Genomic DNA, 27,964 nt, shown 5'->3' with positions numbered 1-27,964 from the left:
TATATGACCTGACATTTCAATAAAATCATTCATTCATTTATAGCCAACATGTTGTCATGATTAGCTGTAGTTTCTTACTCACTTCCAGCTTGGCGTGTCCTGTTGAATTTACTATCATTAAGTGAGTGAAAGACTCCACAGATGTCATATTGCAGGCCTGATACATGCATGTTAAGTATTGTCAGCATGGAGTTTGATATTAGAAACTTTAAGCAAACTGAAAAGCTTTGTAAACATACATTAAGAGATTTATCCTTGAGCAGCCATCAAGTGCTAACATTCAGCAATCAAATGGCAGAAATCCACTTCTGCACTTCCTGTTTAACTACAGTGACTTTCATTGAGTTAGCACTCTTACTCCAACAATGGTTATTTAAAAAAAAAAAAGTAAGCTCTATTTAAGTGTCAAAGGTTGCATTCTAGAGGACACACTTCTGTTTTTTTCTTGTCTCAACATTGCTGCATGGTTATAAGGTTGTGACAGTTTTTTTCTGTCCAAAAATAATATTATATTTGCACCGTACATCGGACTACATCAAGTTTTCTCCACTAGAAAATATGTATTATCGTGGACTTAATCATGTTTTCTCCACTGATAGGGCACCAAAGAGGGTACTGCAATGGATTTCCTCCACTGGAGAGGTACAGTTGAGGTCACTGCATTTCATTTTTGTCCACTGGAAGTGCACGTTAGTGGTTAAGTGATTGTGTTTTCTCCACTGCAGGGCACCCTCGAGGGCACTGTATTATACTTCTATCCATTTATGGCATGGTAGATGGCACTGCATTCTGTTTTCTCCGCTCAAAAAAAAAAAAAAAACACAATTTAACACTTAATCACTTCCTCACTGCAGTGACAACAAGCATGATATTTTCTGCACTGGAAGGTAATCTTTTATGGCACTGCATAACACTTTCTTCACTAATAGAGTAGATATTGATATTTTTTTTCTATTTCTTCTACATTGGGCCACTAGAAGGGGAAAATCATTGTGTTGTATTTACCACTGGAGCATGCAAGAGAAACATTTTGTATTGCAACTCAAGGAAACTTTCCACCATGAGTGAAAACTGTACTCAGCTAAGCAGCATAAGACGCCAAATAAAGGAAAAACAATTTTCATCAAATGTTTAAAACACGTCACAGACATTAGCCAGTTAAGATAAAGCGATGTAAAAATTGGTTCCAGCTTCCTTTATTAAACATTGATTATACATTTTAAATAATGGCTTTAATAATGGCCGATAAAACATTCATTTACAGAGCAGTTATCATTATGAGAATGTTACCAAAGTTGTGAAATTAACTTCAGCCCACAACTTTATTTGACTGTACTGATCTAGAAAGTAATTTAGGAGTAATTTATGTAACCTTTCATTTGATGCCATATAGGAAATGTCAGGATGAATAAAGGTAAGTGATTCTCTAACTGAGGTGTCATCACTTCACCCTGCCCACCTCCAGCAGACAGTTATGTAATTTCACACTGAATCATCCCCATGAGCTGAGGTGATGGTAAAGAAGGGAGGAGGAGGAGGATGAAGAGGAGGAGGTGAGGTTTGTTCTTGGGACAGAAATCAGTCAGTTTGGGGGGTCAGGAGGGATTTGTGGGCGTCAGGCTGAGGATGGATGATGAGGAAGACTTGAAAAGTTTGCATGTCCCTGAAGTACACTGACACATCTTCCCATTCACAGTCTCCCCCCTGAGCATCCGTTGCATAACACCAGTCTGTGTGTGTGTGTGTGTGTGTGTGTGTGTGTGCGCGCGCGCGCGTGCGTGTGTGTGTGTGCGTGTGTGTGTGCGTGTGTGTGTGTGTGTGTGTGTGTGCGTGTGTGCGTGTGTGCGTGTGTGTGTGTGTGTGTTCAGCAGGCAGGTCCTCCTCAGTGCTGCTGTGGAGCCTCGCAGGAGGAGGCGGTGGTCTTGTTATTGAGCGGCCCGGCGGTGGAAGTTTCACTGCAGGGGTGGGACTTTCTTTCTGCAGTCGGTGGAAGAAGGTTCATCTGCGGCTCTTACAGAAATGCCTCCTGCAGCAGGTTTCCAGACTCCAGCGAACAGCAGCACACAGAGACGGACACCTCCGAGTGCAACATAACCCCCCTCCTATTGCTCTTCTTCTTCTTCTTCTTCTTCTTCTTCTTCACCCCTCTGCTCCTCTTCCTCCTTCAGCTGGCCGCGTCTCAGAGCTTTCGGATGATTTGAATCGGGAGCAGTGTGAACGCCGTTGCTCTCCCCTCCTACACCCTCCCCTCCCCCCCCCCCTCCCCCCTCCGGCTACACAGACTGGACCGGCACCGGTGTCATTGGATGGAGAGAGGCGCCTGAAGAAGGGAGAGCGGTGGAGTTGCTCTCTACCCCCCCTCCTCCTCTTTCTTCCCTATACTGCACCAAAAGAAAAGTCCGGGTAAGAAATGCGTGCACACTCAGGCCATTTGGCCCCATTCGACCACCTGCGCTCCTGCACTCCTCTGTGCACAACACACAGCATACATCATGGCGAGACTCGGGACTTGCATGCGTCTTTTCTTCCCCCCCTCTGCTTCTTTGTTTACAATGAGGGGATTATTTTAAAGCGTGTGAGGGTTTAGTGCGCTTGTGAATGCATCCCAGCAGGCGGGATGGCAGCCTGCTCTGGCACGGCATTTCCGCGACTCTGCTCTTTTCACTCAGTCGACCCAAATATTGATTCCCATTGCAAGCGGACTCGGAGTAGAAGCAGGTTATTGGCTGAGGTAGTGAGTCGATGCGCACGGCAGCCCTGAGCGGCTGCAGGGGTTAAAAGAGGGATAACAAATGGCACCCCGAGCAGCAGGAGCTGTCCGTTCAGTACCACACTGCTGAAGTGGAGTACAACCCAAAACTGTAGCCTTGTGAAAAAAAACAACTTATTGCAGGTTTGAGGAGCAGCATTCAGCATTTGTTGTACAGTGCAGAATAGTTAGTTAGAGTTTTTTCAGTTTTTGTATGTTATATACTTCACATGAGTTGTCTAAGGGCTGACAAGGCAAATCTTTGATTCCTTGGATTACATAACAGTTGATTTGATATGACTGTAATCTTCAATTTGCTTTCCAAAGTTTTGGTATTAATACCAAACTGATTGCATATTTATTTCCCCTGATACCTTCGTCTCAGTATTTCAAAGATTCAATTTGATCCAAACACAAATCTCTTTGAAAGACGTTCGCCTAAATGCAATTCAGTCATAAAGTACAGTATGTTACGGAAGTTGAAAGAAGATTGAGCTTATGAGCATGAAGTGTCATCCGTTGTCACTTGTGACAAAGTTCTTTAACTGCTCAGACAGTACAAGTAGTCTGGAACTTTTCTACTATCACTGTCAATTTCGAAAAACAAAACAACGGGCTTTACGATCTCTTAAATCCACTTCAGGGTTTGTAACATCTAACTCAACAACTGATGGTTGCAGTTCTTTGTTGTAGTGCTCTTACCGTTTTAGAAAATCATTGAAAGCATAACTTTCGCTCATGAAATATTGGGCACTTTCACGGCTTCAGGTGACTAAAATGTATTCAAATCAAAAAAATCAAAGAGATAACTTCACTCTTTGGTTGATTCCAACTCTCTTTCATGTTGTCAGACAGTCACAAGATAGAGCAGCCTGGTATCAGCCTCTCACTGAGAAGAGAATTAGGATGAGACAAATGTTTTTGATGTCCCTTTTAGCTCATGTAAATACTTTTCAGTTGTGTACGTAAATAAGATCTGAGAGGAACTGATTGCTACTTCATGCTTCTTTGCCCCAATCCAGTCTTTGAATCTATCACTGGTTGTGCGTTACTTTTGGAGCTACAGCTGCTGTCTTATGTATTTTTACTGACATTGACAGATTGTCCCTCTGTTATTTCTTGGCTTTACGGTCTTATGTTCCCCTCAGTCCACCCAAAATGTCATTTTTCTTTCTTGACTTCCTTTCTGTGCTCCTTCTTAAAACAGATGGAAAGCTTTTTGTGTCAGTTAAAATGTAAAAGACACATTGGATTATTGGAAGAATCTTTTTCTGAAAGCTTTAATTTTTTTAGATTCTTTTTTTTTGGGGGGGGAGGGAGCACATTTATTTATGTTAAAAAGAGCCTTTACTAAAAACTCAGACACTGTAAATAAAGAGATTCAATCTTGTTAACATGATCTCACACTCGGAGTCCTCTCCAGCGCTTGGAGCGTGTTCCCCGCAGCGCTGTAATGGTGCTGGAGGTCTGTGTGAAGAGGCTTTTCAGTAGAAGTGAAATAGGCTTCAATGTGTGTGTGTGCGGCCTGTGTGTGCGTGTGTGTGTGTGTGTGTGTATGTGTGTGTGTGTGTCACTTGGACTTTTGCCTCGGCAGGCTGAAATACGACCTGCTCAGAATTCAATCCCTGCACCAGCACTCGCAATCATCTCAGCCATTCGTTTAACTCCAACTCTCTTTCTCGCTCCCTGTCATGGGCTTTCCCCTGCTCCTGAACACACACACACAAACACACACACAAACACACACACACCACCTTCCCCTCTTTGTGTCCCCGCTGAACTCCTCAGTAGAAAAGTGTTATTACATTAAGAAAACTGAGAGCACTTAGAGGAACACTGGACGACATGGTCTTGCTGGCTAACACTTTTACGTATCACAGCTAATATTTCCAGCACAGATTGTGTAATGGATTGACTCATTTTATGATGAATGCAGGTGGTCCGTTCAGTTTGCTGCCAAATGTAGCTACAGCTCACTTATCTTGGGAGATGCCTCGAAATGCAGCAGGATGGAGAGAGAATCATAAAACTAAGTATCACAAAATGAATCAAGTTTATGAGATTGAGACCCAGAGAAGTTATCAAGCGTTAAACTGTATCGACAACTTATAAAAGTGGTTGGCGTATTCAGGCGCATTTAAAGACACAGATTGATAGTTTGGAACAAGATGCTTATTTTCTTTCTTGATAGCTATAGATTGTAGGGTTTGCTGTAAAGTCATGTCATGTAATATTGTAGCCAGATCAGTTTAGCTTAGCATAATGACTGGAAGAGGGGGAAACTAGCGTAGCTTTCCTAAAGGTGTAACAACAAAGCTGATTCATTAACTTGTTATGTCTTGTTGGTTTAATACACACAATAATTTGCAACTTTTGCCAACAACAGCTAATAGTGGAGTGGTTATTGAGCTCTGGAGGTGTTGGTAGAGACATTTTGTCCTTTTTGTATTGTCATAAACTGGCTCGTGGGTAATGGCAAAAGACGAGAGGAGTCAGAATTTTACCAAAGAAAATGAAAAATGTATTTGAAAACGAGTTATATACGTCAATAATAGGAGATATGGGGTGTGTTAAATCTGTGTTGTAGAGTGCACTAACATAAGAACTAAAGCAACAACGGTGCAAACGTCAGCCAGGCTTAGGAAGAGAGAGCGAGAGAGGCACAGGAAGTTTGGCTTTCATATCCAGGGTGGAGCAATGGGCCCAGGTGCTTCAGATCTAGCAGGATATAACATCTCCGTGGCAACTCAAATGCAAAAAGACAAGACATGCACATGATCGCACACATACAGTACATGCACACGCTCTAATCAGGGGACGACAGTACGCATCAGGCTAGTTGCTTTATGCTGCCATATGTTGGCCAGCTGCTGTCTACCGTTATATTGTAGCAAATTTCATAGCAGAGACACAAGAAGAAACAGGGGGCACAACTATTTAGTGTAGCTAGTTCCATGAAATGCAACAGTCTCTTTGGTTATGATCAGAACTGAAGAACAGATTTACATTCAGTGCATAAAACAGCCTCAGAATACAGACTTTGACAACAGAAACAACAGGTTAATAGGTTTTATTAAAAGAAAACACATCTAGGTATTCAGTCCAGCACAAAGCATTGTGGGAAATGGGTCGTGATATCCATATAAAATCATATTTACCATACAGGCATTAGTGATGCTGATCCTCTTATTAAACTCGCTGCAAGATATTTATAAGACGTGCATTCCCAAAATACCACGCTATCAAATGAACCTGTTTTCAGTTTCAATGCTCACCCTGAGTGGATGAATCACAGATTCTTTACATGGATATTATCTTCTACCAGCAGCAGGGCAACACAGAAACCCAAAAGTCTCCGAGCACAATCACATAGCCTTGAACAATGTAAATGTAAAAACATAGCTGCAGTCGCCATCAAGTGTATGTCCATTTGAACAAGGAGTGTGAGCTCAGGTTTACAACTCAAAGTATGATTAAACCTAAAAATAAGCTGTGATGCTGATGAGTGAGTTACCGTCCAGATACCTTTTGGATGTGACTGCAGTTGATTAATAGTTAATCAATAAAGTCGTTGGTTTCAAATCAATGCTCCGCCCCACTTAGGATTTCACCCACTTTCCCATTCCTGAGACTGAATGAACCCTTTTCTAGCAAAGTAAAGGGGTCTTAATGATATTTTTGCAGATCTCTCTCTCTGTCCTGTGTTAGCCTAAGTGTGAAGTTGTTGATCTAATGAGTAGTGGATTTAATAAGGGGGGGAGGGGGGGGTTGGGTGGTGGAGGAAATAATCAAACAAGATGTACCTCTGGAGTAAGATTTTTAAAATTTAAAGTAATGAAAAACCAGCGACATGGAAAAGGTGCGTGCAGTTGTAAGAAAAAAAAAAGAAAGAAATCAGCACCTTTTTTTAATTACCCTGAAGACTGTGGTTGAATTGGGGTGCAGCCACATGTGAGTCTAGTTTAGTTCACACAGTTTAGCTTCCTCTCTATGTTAGCCTTTCCAGTGTGGTTCAGAGTGAGCTCACTAGGCTTTCATAGTAATCTCATCACAAACCGGCGGAGAGTATTTCTCATTCTCTTGAAGAGACAAAGAGAGAAAATATTTAACCATCAGGTCTCTGAGGACAAATCAAATTCCAGTTATGACAGTTGTTTGAATAGCTCTTGTGTGAACAATCAACCGAGACAGAGCGCAAACATTTCTCCACTTGCCGTTCCACTCAAAGTCATCTCTTCCATTTGTTCCATTTGGAGATAAACTGACACGCATTAACTTTTATAAAGTAGAGACATGTTTCTTCCTCTGTTACAAAGTTAGGCCTCAAGGATCGATTGAAACCAAGCGACAACCTCCGCTCTTGAAAAACTAATTTGATGTGAAAGTGCAAAATCCTGCAGATCGTAGAGAGTCCACTTGAGGCTGCCTCCAGGAGCTCCAGGAGCCACATAAACACCATAGCCAAAAAAAAGCTGTTTCTACAGCAGAAATGAACATGTTTACAGTCTGGTACAAAAAATGAAAGCATGGCGGCTGCTGCCGATGATCCTCCTGAGCCCCCTGCCGTAACAGAATGCTGACGTCACTCAGGCTTTGTCCATTTATATTTACACTCTATGATTGAAACTGAGCTTAAAATGACAATCCAAGATATTTATGTAGGTATTCATAATCTGCATCTAAATATGTGATTGGTAGTTCAAATGTTTCAGACATCAAGGTAGGAACGTACCTTCTGTAGCTGGAGTTAAAACGGTATCTTTAGACACATTATTGTCGTGTTATAAACGGATGGAGTTCCACCTCTCTGGTCCAGACTGAAGATATTAGATTAACTGTCAACAAGTCTTTAAAAATTCATGACCTTGCTGACTTGTTCATTTGCAGACTTAGCTTTAGACCAAACAAGAGGCAGACTTGTTTTGGGGGGATTTGAATGAAATGTTTTAAAACAGTCGCCTTGGTTGCCTTTAAATGTTATGTGTACATTCATTTCCCCCCTGAGGATGATTTCATAAACTTGAATGATGACTTAATGTCTCACCAAGCACCATCATCTTCTAAACATTTCAATTTGTCTGCTTACTGAGGCTGCTAATGTTTCATCAGAATGAGTGAGTGAGACATGGCGACTTGTGGGTTCTCACTCACATCCACAGTTACACTTATTTAAAGCAACGTATATTTTTCAGTCTTTTTTTACGCAGTTTTGGTTCATATTTTTGTATCATATTCATGATTGTTGAGACAGATATTTTGTCTCTTGTATTCCTGTTTTTTTTTTTTTAATCTACAATGTAAAGCACATTGAGCGTACCTGTAATGAAATGTGCTTCATAAATAAACTTCTATTCTATTCTTTGTAAAAAGTTTTATTTCTTATTATATATAGTTTTTAAATGTACAGTTACTCTTATAGTTCACACTCCTCTAGTGATAATCTCACAGTCGTAATTTGTATGATTGCTTCCTCTAAATCCTGGGGACCTGAGTACCTGGTTTTGTTCCTTACTATGTACCACAGGCTCTGGAATGACAATTAACCTCCCGGAAGCCTTGAATTTGTGCAATATTTAAGGACCAGGTACAGATAACTTTGTCATCAGCCTCAGCTGTGCATGGTGTTTAGTGATTTTTAACTCATTCATCTAAACACACTTACATTGTTTTGGATCTTATTTTCTCATTCACCATGCACCTACTCTCTATCTATTGATATCCGTGTAAAGGGATATACATTTAACTGAACTGCAAAATAAAAATATAACTTTTGAACACTCCAATTACAATGTCTTATTTTTTTTTCTTTGGTACAATACGATATGTTTTTATCGTGATGTAAAGTGCCAGATCAGTGTCCATTAAATAATACATTTAACAATGCATTGTGGGATACTATAAGTCAGCTTTACAGGGTATAATAATTCTCAGAATGTGTACAGCACTACAAAATGGCAAACTCACTATGAAATGGACACATAGTGAGTATTGAGTGGTTTTGGACACACACAACAACGTAAACATTATAGCCCATATTTCATTAGCCTGTTAGCATTGAGCATGTTAGCATACCTCCATGCAGCGTTAAAGAGCTGCTAGCTTAAATGTAAAGTCTTGATTTTTTTTTTTTTTTCATCGTTTGCAGAGACTTCCTGTTTCCATATTCCAGCCCCTTTGGAAGTGAAGTAGCCTCCCCGAGGAGAGTTAGAGTTCAGGGTCCGTTGTTCTAACTCTGACTGATTGATCTGATTGGCTGCAGCGTGCAGATTCTTTCTGCCTCGGCCGGCGCCTCCTTTGACATTTCAAACTGATGCTACTTTTACTTAAACCATGCACCAAATGAGCTGTCAAAACCAGAGAGTCAAAGTTGTATGTGGCATGTAAACGGGCGTTTGTGAGGAGATATAAGACAGATGGAAAGAGAGAGAAAGGAGACGGGGGGGGGAGATAAATTGCGTTGCTGCCTGCACACAGGCTGTTGTGCTGCGTTGCATCTGGAGAGGGGGTTAATTTGATTATGAGTCATTAGGAGAGATTAAAGGCAAAGTTGATTGATCAGTTATTGGGAGAGCGAGCGAGACTGAGTCAGAGGAGAGCAGCTGACAGGCCTGTGATCCCTCCCCCCCCCATCTTCTTCGTCCAGCTGCTCTCTATTTCTTATTTCTTTTTCAACAATGACTCTCCCCTCTTTTTCCTTCAACAATTCTTTCTATTATCTCATCTTGTCTTGCTTCTCTTAGAAAAACACCTCTCCTTTCTGCTTCTCTTCCATCTCTTCATTAATTCTCTTCGTGTGTGGACATAAATCAGCGTGTCTGCTCTTATTGATCAGACCCGTTTTAACATGCAGCTCCAACAGAAGGGATCTCTTGTTTTCTTTCTTGCTGAATGCAAACAAGGGCAGCTGTGGCAAACGTACATCCAGTGTGTAGACACCCCCCGCTCTTTGCACATGTGTGTTGGGTTTGCTCTTTTGTGCTTGAGCTGCTTTAGCTGTTGCATGATGACACATAGAGGTCTTATGGAGAGATAGAGATAGCAAGCTGGTCAGCTGATGTCATGCTTCTAAATGGTTCATTTATTATCTATTTTAATGTTCTAGACTCTGTAACTTTTACAGATCAACTTCACGATTGGAATCTGCGCACTTTATGCCGTTCCACACTTTTACCTTTTACCCAGATGTTTAAGTTGTATGTATTGTCTGTGCTTTTATTAAGTATTATGTGACTCCCCCTGCAACTACATTCTACCTACAGGTACAAATAAGGGAACCTGAACACTCGACGCAGCCTGGCACCGTCTGTCTCCTCCCTCTGTAGTCACTTTGGTTTTTGTTGGCAGCGTGGCATAAGACCACAGAGATACCAAAGACAGAAAAAGCTTTTAACCCTCAGACACAAGGGGTTAGACTCTTATCTCAGCTGAGTAAAAGGGTCAACCATTTTAGCCCAGCTAGAGTGACGGTGACTAAAAATGCACTGATAGTATCTTATGTCAAAATGAAAAAAACACCTTTGCACATTCGCTTCACAAGACAGATGCATAGGGAAGCAATGTGTCCATCAAAAACTTAAAGATAAACTCCCGCACACTGTCTAACTTGCAAACAAACATTTATTGGCAACAAATCTGTATTAGACCTTCATCAGGCAGAAAAAAAAAAAATGATGATGGTCTAGTACCGAAACGTTACAAATAAATGTTCGTTTGCAAGTTAGACAGTGTGCAGGAGTTTATCTTTAAGTACCATCATTATGTGAAAGCAGTTGGAAGATTATAATCCAGTGTTTGTTTTTGTAAATCATCACTTTTAACTAATTCTAACTCTAATTCTAATTCTAATTCTTAACTAAAATATTTGTTGTTCATTAGCACACATAGATATGTTCAAGATACTTGATATTGGCAGCAACCTCCATAATTAGAAAAAACGAAAAAACAAATCAATAAAAAAATCACAATCTAAAGTCATCAGTCAATCAGTAAATCTCCACATGTCGTTGTTGTTGTTCTTTGCGATCACTAAACCAAAGAAAAGAGAAATTTTCTTACTCATTGACAAAAGAAAAATAATCCAGTAATGACTTTGGGTGAAACAGGTTCCTAACATTTTCCAAAAGCCTCAGGTAAAACAGTGTTTCTTTACAGTATGGAGACATTTTACCACAGTGGTGAGGTAAATATGTGAATAATAAAATAAAAAACTAAAACTAAAACTATGTGATTGTAGACACACGTCTTTACAGAGAGGGGACATATCAGTGAAGAAAGTACCTGTATGCATTTCCTTCCCTGCAGCATGCTGTTATTATCCTCCTCTGACCCGGTGACAGCACTAAAACAAATTAAAAAAATCTTTATAGAAATAATCTAATAATCTCATACAGAGTCTGTTTCATAACCAGGTAAAAACTTCTCACAGGGGTTTTAAACACAGAGAGGGAGAGAGGGGGGAATGGCATGCGGGAAAGAAGCCGCAGGTCAGCTTGAACTGAAAGCCCTCGCTCGAAGGTCAATATAGCCTTCGTGTATGTGGTGCAACCTAACAGCTAGGCCATCAGCACCCACTGAGAATGATCTTTTGAATAAATGCGAAAACTGTGTGTGATATTTCTTAAGGTGTTACCAAGGTCTTAATCACAGCGTACAGTACAGAAAGTCCTCGTACTTACAGTAAGAGTACATTTCTGAGTTTAAAGGCTTTATAGGCGAACAAGGTTAAAAACACGAGGTAGAAAGAAAAACTGTTCAAAGCCTCTGTCTGCCAACTCCACGCATGAGTTGTTTTATCTCGTTTTTCAGCCGCCTGAAGTAATCACAGAGCATTCTTTACAGAGATCAGAGGGTTGTTTCTAGTATTCAGTTCTGTTTTAATGACTGAGATACTGTGTCTGTGAAAGGAAAATATTGCTGGAGGGGATTCGATAAATCAGTCTGGCTCAAACGCAATTCATCCTCATGTAATATGAAGGCAGGGATTTAGAGGAGACGACACATGGAGCGTCTGACATACAAACAAAAACACACAGTCCCACAGTCAAAACTGTTTTTTGGGAGAATTGAGTTTTTTTCCAGCAGTTTAGGGAAAGTCGTTTGACATAAAAACTTGACTATGTGACCCATAAAGCGTTGGAAAGATATGTCAGTGTTCACAGGCACGCATGACTTTTCCTTGAGCTGTTTTTCCTTGAAAGCTTCACTACAGCTCTGAAAACAGTATTTCACAAATTCCACGAGCGCTTTCCTGTGGCATTATTCAAATGCCACTTTACAGCTCATCATCGCTGCCTGTTTTCGTAAGCTGACAGTGTGAGAAGAGATTCACTTCACGCATATCTTGGTAATTAAAAATGTCCTCTGCACGACTGCTCCTCTGTGTGCGCTGGAGGAAGACGGTCTCCTTAGGCTTTATGAGGAATGTTATCAGACAGAATCCCCGCAGCAACCATGAGATAAATCTGGAGAAGTGAGACAGCCGTGATCATGCAGGCATGAAGACGACACATCAGAGGAGAGGCTTTTTATGCAAATGTTCACCTTTCCTTTCACAGCACTGTGCTAATGAGCCCTCAGATGAAGGGAAATCTGAAATAAAGATGAAAATAGACGTGATATAAGTCACAGTCATGTGTTGATATCGTGGATATAAGTCATCTGGTAAGGCAGCTAGAAGCGTTCTTCTTTCTTTGCGTCTATGGACTTCAGTTTCACTATCAGCAGCCGCAGGTCATTCTAAAACAAACAAGGACTTCTAAGGAAGTTCACATTATGTTTCGTCCCCTTAATGCTGCTCTCTTGTTGTCTTGTTTTCCATTCTCTCTCTGTCTCGGAGCAGACAAACTATGCTCCACCTCCTCACTCTGTCCTCCCTATCACTCCACTGGAGACACTTGTTTTCAGATTTTATGCGGCAGATGGTGACAGATAAAATGGGAAAGAGACAGAATAACAAGCAGTAAAGGTCACAGGTGTGATTGTGTTCTGTGTTGAAGGCAGCATGCAGGGGATCTTACAACACTGCAAAATAGTACACTAGTCTGCACATATATGCACATGTGTCATATGTATTGATGTGATGTATTTTCCTTACTCATCTTTGCATGAATTATCATGTTATCATTTTCCATTTATACCCCCTGATCGGTTAGTCTGTGCCACCTGTATGACCAATAATACCGTCCCTCGGTGGGATGTCATTTCTGCTTGAATGTAATTTCAAACTTTAAAATAAAATGTTGACTTATATATTTTAAGATTTATCTTGGCTTTTTAAATGACTTTTTTTGTAGAGATAGGACAGTGGATAGAGTCAGATATCAGGGACAGAGAGTGGGGGATGACATGCGGGAAAGGAGCCACAGGTCGGATTTGAACCCAGAACGCCCACTTTGAGGACTGCAGCCTCTGTACATGAGGTGCACGCCCTAACCACTCGGCCACCTGCGGCCCGGACTTAATTTTTTCAACAGTTTGAGAACAATTGAAATAGTTGTTGGGCTGTGGAGCAGAACACATGTATCTGTTCACATTGCATGTTCTGTCCTTCAGAAATACGGTGGGGAAAAAACAAAAATCGCTAGACAAGACGTTTAATTTTGTGGTTGTTTTGACGACGTCAGTATAGACAAAGCAGTATGTATTATGTCATTGCTGATCCTGTCCTGTAACAGCATGAGTATCACCCTGCTTTATGTTTAGGTCAAAGTCTTTGGATAGAAAATACAAATAAAGGCTGTTTTTTGCAGTAAGCTTTAGATCACTTCATCTCTCTATTTCCCCGCTGATGGTCTTTTTTTTACAGGTCACAGAGGCTTCAGTATAAATCTCAGTTAGTTTCATATCCAGCTGAAAACTTCGAACAGGAGCTCTAGATACACATTTGGAAGAAAATGCCAGTTTTTAGAGAAAGTAATATTTGAGATCTTTTGACAGGGCGGTGGATTTATTTCAGACTACAAATTGGGTAACACTTGACTAGTGGATACTCAGTCATTTAATCAATTTATTTTGTAACGTCACTTCACATCCATCATTGGATGCATTGGAGCAAACCACTTTTGGCAACATTTGGCACGGAAGAACGTCCTTTGCAGAAACCCTGAGCAGAACCCGACTCAAACTCACGTCACCTTTCAATCATCTAATTCCTCCCAATAACTGTCGCTGGATTCAAATGAATAAACTTTACAAAGCCGCAGGTGAACGTGTGATTATGGGTCTTTATACAAGAATCTTTTTCAGTCAACGTAGACGTCATTGTTTTATCCCTCCGCCTTAGGCCCAGTGAGGCTACCAGAGCTCCCACGCTGCCTCATTGTTATTTACGAAATCCGTCTGATACAGTGTCATCCGCTCTCTCTCACTTCATCTCTCCTCCCCCCCCCACCCCCACCCCCACCCCCCGAAGATTCCTCTGGACCTCTTCTACACTCATTTGTCACCTCAAGATGAGTTGATCTGAGCGATGCCGGGCTGAGTTAGAGGGAAGAGTGGAGGAGGGGGAGGAGGAGGAGGAGGAGGAGGAGGGGGGAGGTGCTCGGTGCTCCCCTCTCTGCCAGAGATTCCCCGTGCTTTGCTAATGGCACATCAGCAGCTGTCAGTGGGCCCTGCACTGCGTCAGCTACTTTAATTGGCTGCATGTCCGTGGTCTGCAAAGCGCTCAGCAGAATTGAGTCAACCCCCCAAACCCACCCCCCTTCCAGTCTTTTTCTATATCATTAGTGTAATGCTCCCGTTTCCCCCGAGCCGCTGCGATATGGGGAGATTCCAACAAGAAGGGGAGGAGGAGGAGGAGGAGGAGAGGAATGAGTCACGCGTCAGCAACCACCTTTTATTTTTTGCAGTTTGCGTAGGAAAATAAGGTCGCAGAAAAATATTGTTTTCTTTTGTTTCTTGAAAAACAGCCCCCGCTGTTATTTTTAAGACGAAACCATGAAAATGGTATTGATTTCCTTTTGTGAACTAAAGAAAGCTAATAGCTGCATGCTACCACAGTAAATATCCAATCAGAGAGTTAAACTGAAAGCTGTGACTCTGAGCAGGTTTAAGGAAGTGATTATATTCAGTGTTTTTCACACAAAATAATATGCGTAGGACATCTCATCTGGGCTTTGTAACTGTAGACAGTTGAATTATAATCATTGAATTTCTCTTTTTGCAAAGATACTGTAGGCCACAGAATCCAAAGTGTGTGTTTCACAGTCCTTGCTGTTAAATCACAGTTCATGTTGTAAGACAATCCAGCACTCTCAGACAGGTGGTATGTTACTGACGGGGTGTACTCGTCAGAAAAACAGCAACACTTAAATGACAGCACCACTGACAGACCATCTGCTGTGGTTATGTGAATGACTTTTGTCTTTGAGGTAAAGGTGAAGCTGGTCGAGGTAAAGGTGGAAGTAGCATGATGTCCCAGCACAACCAAAGCATTTTTAAAGAAGGAAGTTGTGGTAGATGATGAGTGAAAAAACCGTCAGGCTCTGACACAAGACATGATACTCACCCTGTGTATAACAAATATAAGTTACTTTCTTTACGTCTCTTTACTGTTTTTTTTTTTTGCTACTACTGCTGCTACAGCTTTGAAGAAAATGAAATGAAGCTTGAGGGAACTGTGTGAACTTGCCTCAAGTGATGTCACCTGAGTCAGACTTAAGGTTTGTGCTTTGGTTTGAAAATTTAAAAAAAGAAAATCGTGTTGATGATCAAAATCGACTATTGTATCCCTGGTACTCATGCTTGCTTGAAGTTAAACACTTAAGGATAGATTACCAGCATAATATAAATGATTCTAGGACCAGTGAGTTGCATTGTGGGTAAAGCAGGTACCAGGTATTGAGAAGGAGGAAGAATGCTTGAATGCAAAGGATGCATATTAAGTCTATCTTCATCAGTTTTTATTGCACGAAGCAACCGTGAGGTATTTTGTGTTGAATTTGGCGCCGCCTGTAGACAAAGTAGAACCTCTTCAATTTGTCAGATTTTGTCCTGTACAGGTGGAGGTTGTTTTTTTTCTTGTCCTGCATTTTTTTTAACAGTCCAACGAATCTCTTGTTGTGCATAATTACTGTGGAAAATGTAAAAACCAATGATATCTCTGACGTGCTGTTAACTTTCTTATCTGACATCTACCCCCTTGCAGTGGTTACAGGCATTCAAATTTAGAATATAGAAATAATCAATCTTATCGCAGATGGTGTCATTTGCTTCTATAGGTCATAAAGAGGGGTCTCAATTCATTCCAATCAGTTTCATAGCCAGGCAAAACTCTGCAGAGGGGCTTTAGTCTGATTATGTAATGAAGTGTAATGTCCTGGCATGGTTTTGATGAAAAATTTGTTGGAGCACTCTTTTAATTCTATTTCCAAAATCTCTGATTGATGCGTGTTCCTCTCTACTTTAAGAAGTGCCTGTCAGAGTTTTTAGTTGGTATGAAAACCTGCAGAGCTGGCTCTTTGTGGGAAGTTTGCTCTAAGTCTGGCAACATCTTTGTGTGTCCGATTTTTCTCTGTCATGTTCTCTGACGTATAAAGAAGCCACTTAAACAGATCATTGTTTTCCTTTTCTTCAGGCTGGCTGCATCACCATGTCCTCGGCTCAAAGTGGGGATATACCAGGATACCATCTGAGTGGTGAGTGGACAAGAATATATTCCTGATCTGATGTTTTTTTGTGCATGGGTTTCCTTGTTTGAATGAATGATTGACAGCTGTGATTTAACCACTGTGTTGTAAATGTTTGTGACGATGTGAGTCAAACCAGGCTGTTTGTAGATTTTCATTGAGTGATGTGCGTTTTTGTGTCCGTTCTCAGGTTTTATTTGACAGCTTTTGACACCTTTATACATAAGCTTTACAACATCTACGCCTCATTCTGCTGCTGACGGCCATCAGTGTAACAAAAAAAAAACACCTGCCCTTTAATTGGCTTATTTCTTGTGTTAAAAAAACGCAGAGATAAAACTGTCAATATCCTTCCTCGGATGCAATTCATCTTCAGAAAGCCAGCTGGACTCAGGCTCTGACATTTTATTCCAAGTGGCATTTCAATTTCAATTTGACAGTCACGTATTGCCAGAGTGTGTCCCTAACTATTATCTGATTCATATAAAACTTAATGCATCACACAGTCTCCTAAAGCCGTCTCAGTGCTCAGCGTTAAATGACAAGGCCTGAATCTGTGGCACAGTGAAAAAACTCCTTCTGGTCTCTCTGTTCTTCTTCCACCCGTGATCAAACTCATCAGACATAAAACACGGACTGTTATGAGGCCAGACTTTATGCTACCTTTGATGAACTGGAACTTTAGATGGATTTAAGCACCTTTCATTTCTTGGGTTTCTGTCTCAGTGGTGCGTAACCCGCCCGGCTGGGAGGTTGGGATCTACCTGGTTGGCTTCTTTGTGCTGCTCGGTGTGGCCGGGCTCAACATCTGGAAGTTGTGGAAATCTGGAACCTTCCCTGCACCGTCCCCCTTCCCCAACTTTGACTATCGATATCTTCAAGAAAAATATGGAAACTCCTTCTCAGAAGTCAGACAGAAGGTACTTTTTTTTTTGTACCATACATTACTCACTGACTTTTAAGTTGCAAAAAGTTTGTTATGGTACAGACATTTTTTTGGTTTATTAAAATGTTCTCGACCCCATGCCTGTGTCCTCCCCTCAGCGAGTGGCTGCCAACAACCACCGGCGGACCTCCACCACGTCCAGCCGCAAACCCAGCCTGGCTCTGGGCGACACCCCAGACGGTTTCAGGGACCTGGGTCACCTGGAGCTGATGAGCAGGGAGCTGGACCCGACCGGCATGGCCCAGATCAACCGGTCCATGTCCACCGACTCACTCAGCTCCATCTCCTCCATCGCCAACAACTTTGGCCATGACGTCACGGTCGGCCAGCTGGAGGTGACGCTCGAGTTTGAGCCGTCCAGGCAGCCGGGCCAGGGGACGGGACTGCTCCACATCTCTCTGCACCAGGGCAAAGACCTGCTGGAGAGGGAGGAGGGGGACTTCCCCGGCTGCTTCATCAGAGTCTCCCTGGGGCCAGAGGAGCTCAATGTGGGAGTCACAAGGGTAAGGAACCTGGAACCACAAGACAATTTTTACACCATTATAACCCCACCAGATTTTCTATTTTTGCTTATTGTTATATTTAGATGTAAAAGACAGTTCACTCATTTGTTACTTCTTAATCTTGATTTCAATCACCTCATAACTGACTAGCTTCTCTGGAACTTTCAGTCACATCTCATGGACTGATGATAAGGTTTGTAGACCGCTTGTTCAGATGCCAAACATTTTGAGTTGCTGGTTTTCACATTATAGCGAGAAAGTTCTGGGTTTGAACCTTTAGTTAAAATTCACCCAGGGCCTTTGTGGGGTTTCTATGTACTTAAGCTTCTTCAGTGGATAAGACAGGCAAAGGGTTTAAATGGTGACTATAAGTTGAGGATGTACCTCATCTTTCACCCAGTGTCAGCTGGAATTTTCTCCAATAGGGGTGTTGCACCTGGTGGACAACGCTGTGTTTCTATAAATGGTAAAGTTATTAGTATTGGGTTACGGGTGAGTTATGGATAGTTTGGAAAATATTATAATTAAGTGTACCATGTGGAGTTCACTTGTTACATCATTACAAGTAGGTAAGTGCCCTGTTTACTTGATCCTTGCGTGTTGCAGGAGGACACAGATGGTGACACGATGCAGATTCTTACCAACTGTGTCCAATGTTCCTCTTATATACAGTTGGTGGAAACACACCAGTCAATGCAGCAATGCACAAGGAAATGTTGTTAAAGAAGGCTAATAGCAACTAAACGTAGCAGTAATAAAATTCATGTCATCAAATATGGAAACATTGAGTAAAAACAGATCATGCAGATTTGAATTATTTGGTTTTAGAGACTGATTCCAATGTGCAACCATACTCATAGTTATTGTTAATTTACTGTAAATACTTTCAAATACAATTAATAACCCAGGCTTTTATTTACTTCAATCTATGAAATGACTCCGCCTTTATTTGGGAAAGGCGTCAATATTAGACAAGCCTTTCAATATTTTCAAATGAAATGTACACATTGTAGCATTATTCTGTCTTTCCTGGACAGATGTTGAAGTTCAGATTTACTTTCTCTCCTTATTTATGATCCACAAGCTCTTTCAACCCTCAATTTAGTAGGGGCGTCTCATTGAGACCTGCTTTTATTTGTCAAAACGTGCAGCAACACTTGGATAGAAAATGGGATCAGGCCTTAAGTTGGGATGGGCTTTTATTTGGAGTTTTACGGTAAAACAGAGTATCTTTATAGCCCTTCAAACATATGTTCCTTAAAGATGAGCAGTTCCTCGTTAGCTGCCTTTATGGCTTCAAAGAGGACGGAGGACTTTGAGTATAACTTCCACTAGACTAGTGAATATGTAGCAGAGATTTTAGTCTGAGGGAAAAAAAATGAAAGGCATATCCTCTCAGAAGGTAAATTAGCAGCTAAACTGTGATGACTCAACCTATGTGAAAGGCTGAACATAAAAGACTCTCCGATCCTTTTAAAGTTGCAGTTAGTCTGTAGCGTCTGAAGCTTTTCCGCTCAGGGGGCAGCTTTGGCTTGCTTGAACTGTGCTGAAGGTTTCAACCCTGGCTGAATTTTAGACAGAGACAGTGATACGTCCTCCGGGGTGATGGGTTTGATCCTGCAGCCTGACAGTTCAATCCTTTCCTGTCAGTCAGGAGAGCCTGTTTCATTTGCTTGATTGTCGAGCCCTTTGAGAGCTGGCAGAAGTCAGGCAGGTGGATTTCACATCCTTCACCGTCATCAGGAGAAGATCTTATCGACTTCTCTCAGTGTGAAATCTAGCTTACCATGTATCTCTGCACTCTCGGTTACAATGATGATGATAAGTGGCATCGGGCATATTTTACAGTAAAGCTTCCCGTAATGAGCAGTGATTACTTTACAGTTCACTTAGTGAAGTATGGATAATGATACTCTTGTCGAAAATATATCAAAGATGTGTTTGACATTTCAAACCATTACAGCCACCTGAGACTTCACACTATGCTGCTTTATTTTGTCTCGGTATAAAATACTTGAGTTAAGGGACATAATGAAACATACAGTTCTTGTAATGTAAAAAAAATGTAATGTTTTCCAGATCATTTTTTTCTCATTATTTTACTATTTTTTACTCTTATTTTTATGGATTAATACACTGAAAAGGTTTTATATAACATATCACAATATCAGATTTAACATGAATGATATACAGTTTATTTTTACATATCCCATTTCTGATCAGAAAATGTATATTTGAATTTGAATATAACTTATTTGGTGCTTGTTTGTGTATTTTGCTCTTTGAATCTTTTGTTAAGGATTCTATTTACGGTATTTTGAAACATGATCAATAATATTGAAGTAACTGTCTCATAACTGTGACGGACTTCACACTATGAGATAAAAAAAAATACCCATCATAAAACACAAAGACAACAATTTGACTTTCAATTATGCATGATTTTATTGAGCTGGAATGTGCTTTTCTTCTCATTATGTTTTCTTCTGTTAATTCCTCCCTTGAACAATTTCATAAAAAGCTCAAATGTAACGCAAAGGTGCTTTTTCTAACAGTAAAAGAAAAGTGTTTACATTCCTCCATCTGCTGCACCTGCCGCTCTCCTTCTGCTCCGAGCTCCACTGCCAGAACAAAAAAATCCTCTGATCCCTGCGTATGAGTCATCAGCACCGCTCCCCCTTGTGACTGTGGATTTGTACAGTTTGTTCAGGCTGACGAGGGACGACACTCAGACTCACCAGGGCTCCCCTCACTGGAGCATGTTGGGATGTTGTATTAATGCATTCTGGGCCGTAATAATAATGGAGGCAGCCCCTTTATTGACTTCTTCTTTAATGTCAAGTAGTGGTGAGGACCAGAGCAAATGCTGACATCAGCTCCACTCACACTGGCTTCTCTCTCTCTCTCTCTCTTTTTTTTTTTGCTTGCTGTCGCTCATTTTCTTACCCAGTATTTCTCTGTTGTTGCTGCATTTTTGCTCGTCCATCACTCACTTTTTCTTCCCCTTTATTTCTTTTTCTCCTCACTGCTTCTGTTTTGCTTGTAATAATGTGTTTCACACCCCTCTATCATTCTCTCTCTCTCTCTCTCTCTGTCTACATGCCTCTCTCTCAGCCTTTATTGCCTCATTTTCACCACACACATCGCCTTTGTTATCCTCCAAGCAATAATCCTGGCAGTGCAGGCAGACGGTCATGATGCATGTCTGTGTGTTTTCTGGGCTCTGGATGCTTTATATCTCTCTGTCCATGTTGACACAGCAGCAGCAGGACCTTCTCTACATTCTGTAGGTGTAAGATGTGTTATTGTGATGCTGTTCTGTTGCATGATATGAGGCACGATCCAAGGTCGCATCTCAACTCTGCACGCTGACTGAACAGGTATTTGTCACACAGGGAGCTGTTGAGTTCAGTTTCTCTTAAATACACCTCACGCTGACCCTGCACAACACATGCTGTTGTTTAAGTCTGTGAAACTGTTTTTGCTATTGGTTTCAGAGATATTCCTCATTGTATTTCACACCTTAAGAACCAACGGTGGTGTGAAAAAAGGGATATCATTAAATCCCTTCTGTTCTGTTCATGAACGAGTTGCCTGGTTACTTCCCTCTGCTTTATCAAGCCTTGTGTTTCCACAATCTCTGAAATCAGCCGTATAAGCCATGAAGAAAATGTTTGTTATTTGGGCTGTGGCCGCTGTGATTCTTCCTTTGATAGAGAGTAGTTGTGCTGTTTTCTGCTGGCCAGGCCAAACTGCCTTCAGTCAGTGTTTTTTTCTTTTTAAAAGCTGTGTTGGCTGCCAAGAAAAGAATTTCAGAGTAATCTGAATCACTTTGAGGCTGGTCAGAGAGGATCACACTAAAATGTTGTTGCAGATCTTTTCTTTGGGTGTTTCATTTTTGAATGAAAACATTCAAAGAAAAACTATTGAAGGTGTGTTTTAGGGAAATTGAGTATACACTACATATGTATGCTTTTATTGTAGTGTAGGTTTGCAATGATGCAGACATTAAACATTATTTTTCAAGCTTGGCGCAGATGACTGTTCATCATGAGCCTGGTTTTGCCCAAGATTTCTGCCCATAAATGGATTTTTTTTCTTGCCACTTAAAATGTTGCTAAGTGCTGCGCACATGATGGATCAACATATAGCATTAAGTAAGGTTGTTTACCTGCTCTTTTGTAATGTAACAATGAGTAAGGTTGTTTACCTGCTCTTTTGTAATGTAACAATGAGTAAGGTCTTCTACCTGCTCTTTTGTAATGTAACAATGAGTAAGGTCTTCTACCTGCTCTTTTGTAATGTAACAATGAGTAAGGTCTTTTACCTGCTCTTTTTGTAAAGTGTCTTGAGATAACGTTTTTTAAGAATTGGTGCTATACAAATAAAGATTGATTGAAGAATCATACTTCCTCATTAAAATGAGGTATTTTTTTATCTACAGAACATCTACTGTGCTGTGTTATTGTAATTCCTGATTCACAATTGTCTCTATATTTTATTATAGCAGGAGGCAGAAATGTTTTACAGGAGTGAAACAAATCTCACACACTGAAAGTAGTAGAGAGTTTTTCCCCCTTTGAGAGAAGTTAACTGATCTTATATAGAGGGACAGAAGCATGTGCCATGTCTGTACCCTTATGATAAGAGGGGCTCATAGACTGTTGATATTAATGAAAGAAGCCTGAGTGACGTCACCCGTCTGTTACTGCAGGGGGGTTTTGAAGCCTCTTGGTGGCAGTCCCTATGCTGGAAATGCTATCTTAACTAAACTTTCAGTAAACCTTTTAACAGGCTAAGAGCTGGAGCTGAGTTTTAAGGCCCTTGACAAACCGCTACATCGTGCCCATGTGTAACTGCATTTTTTTGCACTTCTGCATTTTTTTTTTAACACCGGGGTTTGCCGCTTGGAGGAGCCTCTGGAACTTTCTACATAGGGCGTGGGTTGTCAGCTACACCCTGTTGCACTCTGACGTCTTTACATGACCAGGCAAAACTGAACTTAGTAAACCAGTGCAGTCTGATGTCTCATCACGACTAAGCAAAAATGAGCTAAACTAAATCCACTCAACAATGCATATACATTCATCAGAACACAATATTGCTTTGACATATTATGCAACACCATGAATAAACATGGTGTCAAAACTTCTGTATAACACTTGTGATAAATTGACACAACATGCTGCACGTCCATGTAGCCGCTTTCTTCCATAGAGCTTGGACTCTGAGGTTTCAGGGAGCTGTTGTCAGTTGGTTGCAATCTGCAGTTTAACTGCTCGATGTCAATATACTGTTAGTAGCAGTCATAGTTATTGGGATTATACTTTGTTGTCTCAACACAAAAATAAAAAGTAGACACAGAAACAAAGCCCGTAAATGAGAGATTTGCACAGAATGGAAAAAGCGTCATCTCTGAATGAATGCATGTCACTTTTAGAACGCAAACTGAACTGGGTCAACGATTTCAGGCTCATCCCATCCTAATACAGTAGATTCCGTTTGTGGTGCTGAACTTTGAAAGTTGTTATCAAAGAACGTCAGATCTTTTCAGAAACAATGTTCATATCACTTTTCATTCTCCAGAGCACAGGGTGCCAGGTGTTTTGGGTGCTAGTTCTTTATTTAAGAGAAGTTGAACTCCACATGTATAATAGACAAACCTCAGAGACTTGAAACTTAACACTTTGGAAAAAGAAACATATACCCTATAAAACATGGCTAGAAAAGCAGTACTAAAGTGTGGTTGTGTTTATATTACCTCTCTGTTCATTGGAGCCATGAACTTACTTTAACTGTAATGACCTCAAATGACCAGTGCTGAATTATCTTTCAGTAAGTATTTTAGGAAAACAAGCTTTTCTGCTATTCACAGGTCCAAACGAACGCATTCACCGTGATCTTTGATGAGCGCTACTCCATCCCCGTGGACCTGTCCATGCTGGAGGAGTACAACCTGCGTTTCGCCGCTTTTGGTATTGATGCCGATGAGAGAAACATCAGCGCCGGTGTCGCAGATCTCAAGCTGTCAGACCTGGACCTGACCATCAGAGCGTTCAACGCCTGGCTCTACCTTCAGGACGTCAATAAGGTGAGGTACAAGATGTAATGTGAGAGAACGCATTGTGGTGTTTGAGGACCCCTGTTGGACAAATAGCACAACTACAAACCATATGAAATATATATAATATATATAAGATATATAATGTAGTCAGATATTATCAAACTATTGAGACTAGTGGTTCGTAATGCCACTTTATACATATCCACACTAAATAACTTAAAGCTGCATATCAGAAAAGCAAACTTCCGAAAGGTGTTTTGCACATTGTTCTTATTAAGTTTTACAAGGTATGTCACATTCAGTAATCATGCGTCATGTGACAACTTCATTGATGAGATGGATTTACCATTACAGGCTGTGGATGCAGTCGGCGAGATCCTGTTGTCTCTGAGTTATTTGCCGACTGCAGAGCGCCTCACAGTGGTGGTGGCAAAGTGTAAGAGCCTGGTGTGGACCAACAGCAAGAACACTGCAGGTCAGTGACATTCATTTGTTTGCTGTTGTGTGTCATTTTCATGCACAGAGGTGATAGTGTGAACAGGACAGTGCTTCTATTTCTTCACACTTTATTGCATGCTCTACAAACTGTGTGTGTGCGTGCGTGCCTGCGTGGATGTGGTTATAATCGTATTTCTTTGCATTATCAGATCCGTTCGTCAAAGTTTATCTCCTGCAAGACGGGAGGAAGATCAGCAAGAAGAAGACGTCCACCAAAAGAGACGACACAAACCCCATCTTCAACGAGGCCATGATCTTCTCTGTGCCGTCCATAGTTCTGCAGGTGACACTTTAGACCGTGACCCGCTCTGCATGATGAAATCACAAGATTATACTTCATTCAATCCATTCAGGTCAGGGTAAAAGATAAGAACTATAAAATGTGATAACAAAAAAGATTGAACAATAAACTAGTGTTGCCATCAGTAAATCCCAACACAACAGTACATTAGATTATAAAGCCAGAAGAGAACAGGTGTGCAAAGCTGTGGACTATATGGAATTACATTTTTTTGCGTAGATATAACTTCCTCCGTCCTTCTTGTTATAAAGGAAAATATTTGATTTATGAGCCAATTTCTTGAACATTAAAAAAAAAAAACTCAATAAGATTTAATTGTTAATAGGGGATAAATTAGTAAATTGAGATACAATATAACTATGTAAACACAAAATGAGTATGGATATGGAAGTGTAAGCATGACTGACAGTCATTATGCTAACATGCTAAAAGTGATAATGCTGACAAGTTGATTTTTGCACGTGTAATGTTTTTGTTCTTTATCTTAGTTTAGCATGTTCACAAGATTGACTCCCTAATGCTAAATAGTAAAACTACAGTTTAAGAGAGTCTCAGTGATTTTGCAATAGTTTGGTCGTAATTGTTTGACTTTATCCAAAACGAAACATGTATTTTTGCATATCATTCCCCTTGACGTTTCGCTACAAGACACAAATTTAAACTGTATGGTGACTCAGCAGGATACTTGATGAAGTTTACATTTCACAACATCTTATCAGTAGTCTTCAGAAATGAAACAAGCACATGCAACAGACAGATCCCAGGACTAAAATTGTCAAACCTAGATTAATGCTGCCCAGCAACTTAAAATACTAACAAATACACAACTGTGACCACATCATTACAATCTTACTGTCGTACAGAGGTTAAAAAAATGCCTTTCAAATGAGTAGATGAATCTATAACACCTCTTGAAAATCCAAACATGTAATTGCCCTGACACCTCTGGCTTTTTGCAAAATTAGCCAAACTGTAATTCAATTAAATGTAAGTAAAAAGATTAAAATGTCAACTAGAGTTAAAAATGCCAAATGTTGTTTCTACACGTTTAATTTGACTAATCCCGTAGAGATTAGGATATAGCCATGCTGTGAAGAAGAGGCTGAGTCATGCTCACACAGCAGGTTGTGTAACTGTGCTGTGCTGTTTACAGGAGCTCTCCCTGAGGGTGACGGTAGCCGAGGCAACAGACGACGGCCGGGGTGAGAACCTGGGTCATGTTATCATCGGGCCCGAGGCCAGCGGCATGGGGATCACCCACTGGAACCAGATGCTCGCCACTCTGAGGAAACCTGTGTCCATGTGGCACCCTCTGCGCAGGATCTAGTCCTCTCCAACCGTATACACATATGACCTGAGTCGAGTAAAACGATCCCCTCTTCACCTAACTTTCAGCTCTGCTCCTTCTGTGGTGCCACGCTCTGATCTCATCGTAGACAAGTTAGAGTTTAGGGCTCACAGGACGAATCCTTTTTGTGCTCTGACAGTGAGATGCAAAATAAAGTAAACCTCTATCTTCATGTACGGAGAGGAAATCTAAAAAAGTGTTTGACATTAAAAATATATTTTCAATAATCTCTCAATTAATAGTTTCTTTAAATTTGATCTAAAGTCTTAAGTACGTTGCTTCCTTCTGGCTTGGATGCATTATGGGCAATGGTGGCATTTGGGAGGGAGCAGAGCATATCCCAAATTTCCGAGATTACACTGAAATACATTTTCAAATTGTGTCTTTACCTTGTCCTCCTGTGTTGAGAACCAGCTGAAATGAAAAATATATAGATAGCTTCCCCTTGAAAAGGTCTTGATCAGAAATGTCCCTTTGTACTTTGAGGTGAGTTTTAATTCCCAAAGAGGAGCCCCCCCCCCCCCCCCCTGCATGGTGCCTACTCTGGTTGTAGCCTGTTATAACTCTCTAAAGAACGACTGACCGGATGGAGGGGTGAAGTCACTTCTCTTTCAGGAAAACTCTTCTTCTTTTGTCTTTTCAAGCAGGTCGTTGATTGCGCCTACTCGACTGATTTCCTAGCTCTGTTGGATCTGCTTTTGCGATTAGTTAACAGCAGGATCGAGGAAGTGTAGAGGGTTTGGTCCGTTCAGTATTTATTGTGCTTTTGAGAAAAAAAAAATCCAGGTACTCTTATCCAGGTGAATTAATTGTAATTTGTAGCAGTTGTTACAGGGTGGCCAAATCAGATGTAACTATCATATAAGCATTGTATAACGTTGTTCTATTTTTACCATGGTTAATGCAATACAAGTTGCATAAGCATATTTGACAGTGTAAATAATTCTTCTCCTTGCAAATTATGTTTTTCATATATTACACTTAATCAAACGTTAAATTCCAACTTCATTTATACACTATATTACCACAATTCTTGTTGCTGATCGATGGATTATTACAAAAACACCTCTGGGAATTTAACATATATGTAAAGAATACAAACCCTTTCAAATGGGGTTAGACTTTATTTTATGTTAAAGGAAACACCTTGACATTCTGAATTGATCTATAGTTGTGTTTTACCAGGAGTTTGTCACATTTGTTCTTTTAAGGGTCCTGCAGACTTAATTATATAGAGTTTTTTTTGCAGTTTAAAGGAAGATAATGTGACAGGGGCCTCGTAAATATCAAAATGTCAAGGTGGCTTTTTCATCCGTCTGAGATATTCTCTGCAACATTGTGCAATAGTGCTGTTTTGTTGTAACTTTTGAATGTGAATTATCATGTGAAATACTTGCTCTAACTCTAAAAGCATCATCAGCCTTACGCATTGTTGTGGTTTTTATTTCAAGCCGAGCCTTTTTAACATCAGGTTCTTACTGCATTCGTCACCTCACTTTGAAAAGTCAATCTGAACAACAACACACCTGCTGTCACACTATAGACAATGTTTCCTACTGTGCCAAATAACAAAGCAATATTTTCATTTACAATCAACATCTGCGTTCAGTTCATCCAAGCTGTAGCTATACATTTCACCATGCATGAAGTTATTTAGCACTTGATGTGAATGTGCCTCAAGAATACAGTGTATTGTGTGAATGCTGTTTGAAATAAAAGCAATTCAACAGTAACAGTCTGTGAAGGGCGTTTAACTTGTGAGAGGATGTGGCCAGTTCTTCATTCTGGATGCCAAAAAAAAAGAGGTGAAAGGGAACTGCATACAATTCTGTGAAACAGTACCAGAGAGATTAAAAATGATTTAGATACTTAAAGGGAAAAAACAAACAACAAAATACTGTTGGTAAAGAGTGTGTAAATGATATAAAGT

At 40.6% G+C, this 27,964-nt stretch overlaps 2 protein-coding genes across 2 annotated transcripts in view; both read left to right on the top strand.

Moving 5' to 3' along the window:
- The window catches only part of cat (catalase), a 111,679-nt gene that overhangs the window by 71,293 nt on the left and 12,422 nt on the right, over positions 1 to 27,964 (top strand). The window lies entirely within an intron of this gene.
- On the top strand, positions 1,843 to 27,767 carry syt12 (synaptotagmin XII). Its single transcript, XM_061035907.1, has 8 exons — positions 1,843 to 2,403; positions 16,323 to 16,383; positions 17,101 to 17,294; positions 17,419 to 17,823; positions 23,699 to 23,914; positions 24,242 to 24,362; positions 24,535 to 24,668; positions 25,840 to 27,767. Exons 2-8 carry the CDS (start codon positions 16,338 to 16,340, stop codon positions 26,011 to 26,013), a joined length of 1,290 nt encoding a protein of 429 aa, XP_060891890.1. The 5' UTR covers positions 1,843 to 2,403; positions 16,323 to 16,337; the 3' UTR covers positions 26,014 to 27,767.

Source organism: Labrus mixtus, chromosome 4 (assembly GCF_963584025.1).
Source record: "Labrus mixtus chromosome 4, fLabMix1.1, whole genome shotgun sequence".
NCBI lineage: Eukaryota > Metazoa > Chordata > Actinopteri > Labriformes > Labridae > Labrus > Labrus mixtus.
Note: the sequence above shows the minus strand (reverse complement) of the source record. Positions and strands in the feature narration are given on the sequence as shown.

What these genes read in the sequence shown, in the direction of transcription:
- syt12 (XM_061035907.1), top strand. Translation starts at nt 16,338, where the DNA reads ATGTCCTCGGCTCAAAGTGGGGATATACCAGGATACCATCTGAGTG. An exon ending in ACCAGGATACCATCTGAGTG is followed by an intron (nt 16,384 to 17,100) that starts GTGAGTGGACAA and finishes TTTCTGTCTCAG; the next exon opens with TGGTGCGTAACCCGCCCGGC. An exon ending in TGCCGTCCATAGTTCTGCAG is followed by an intron (nt 24,669 to 25,839) that starts GTGACACTTTAG and finishes TGCTGTTTACAG; the next exon opens with GAGCTCTCCCTGAGGGTGAC.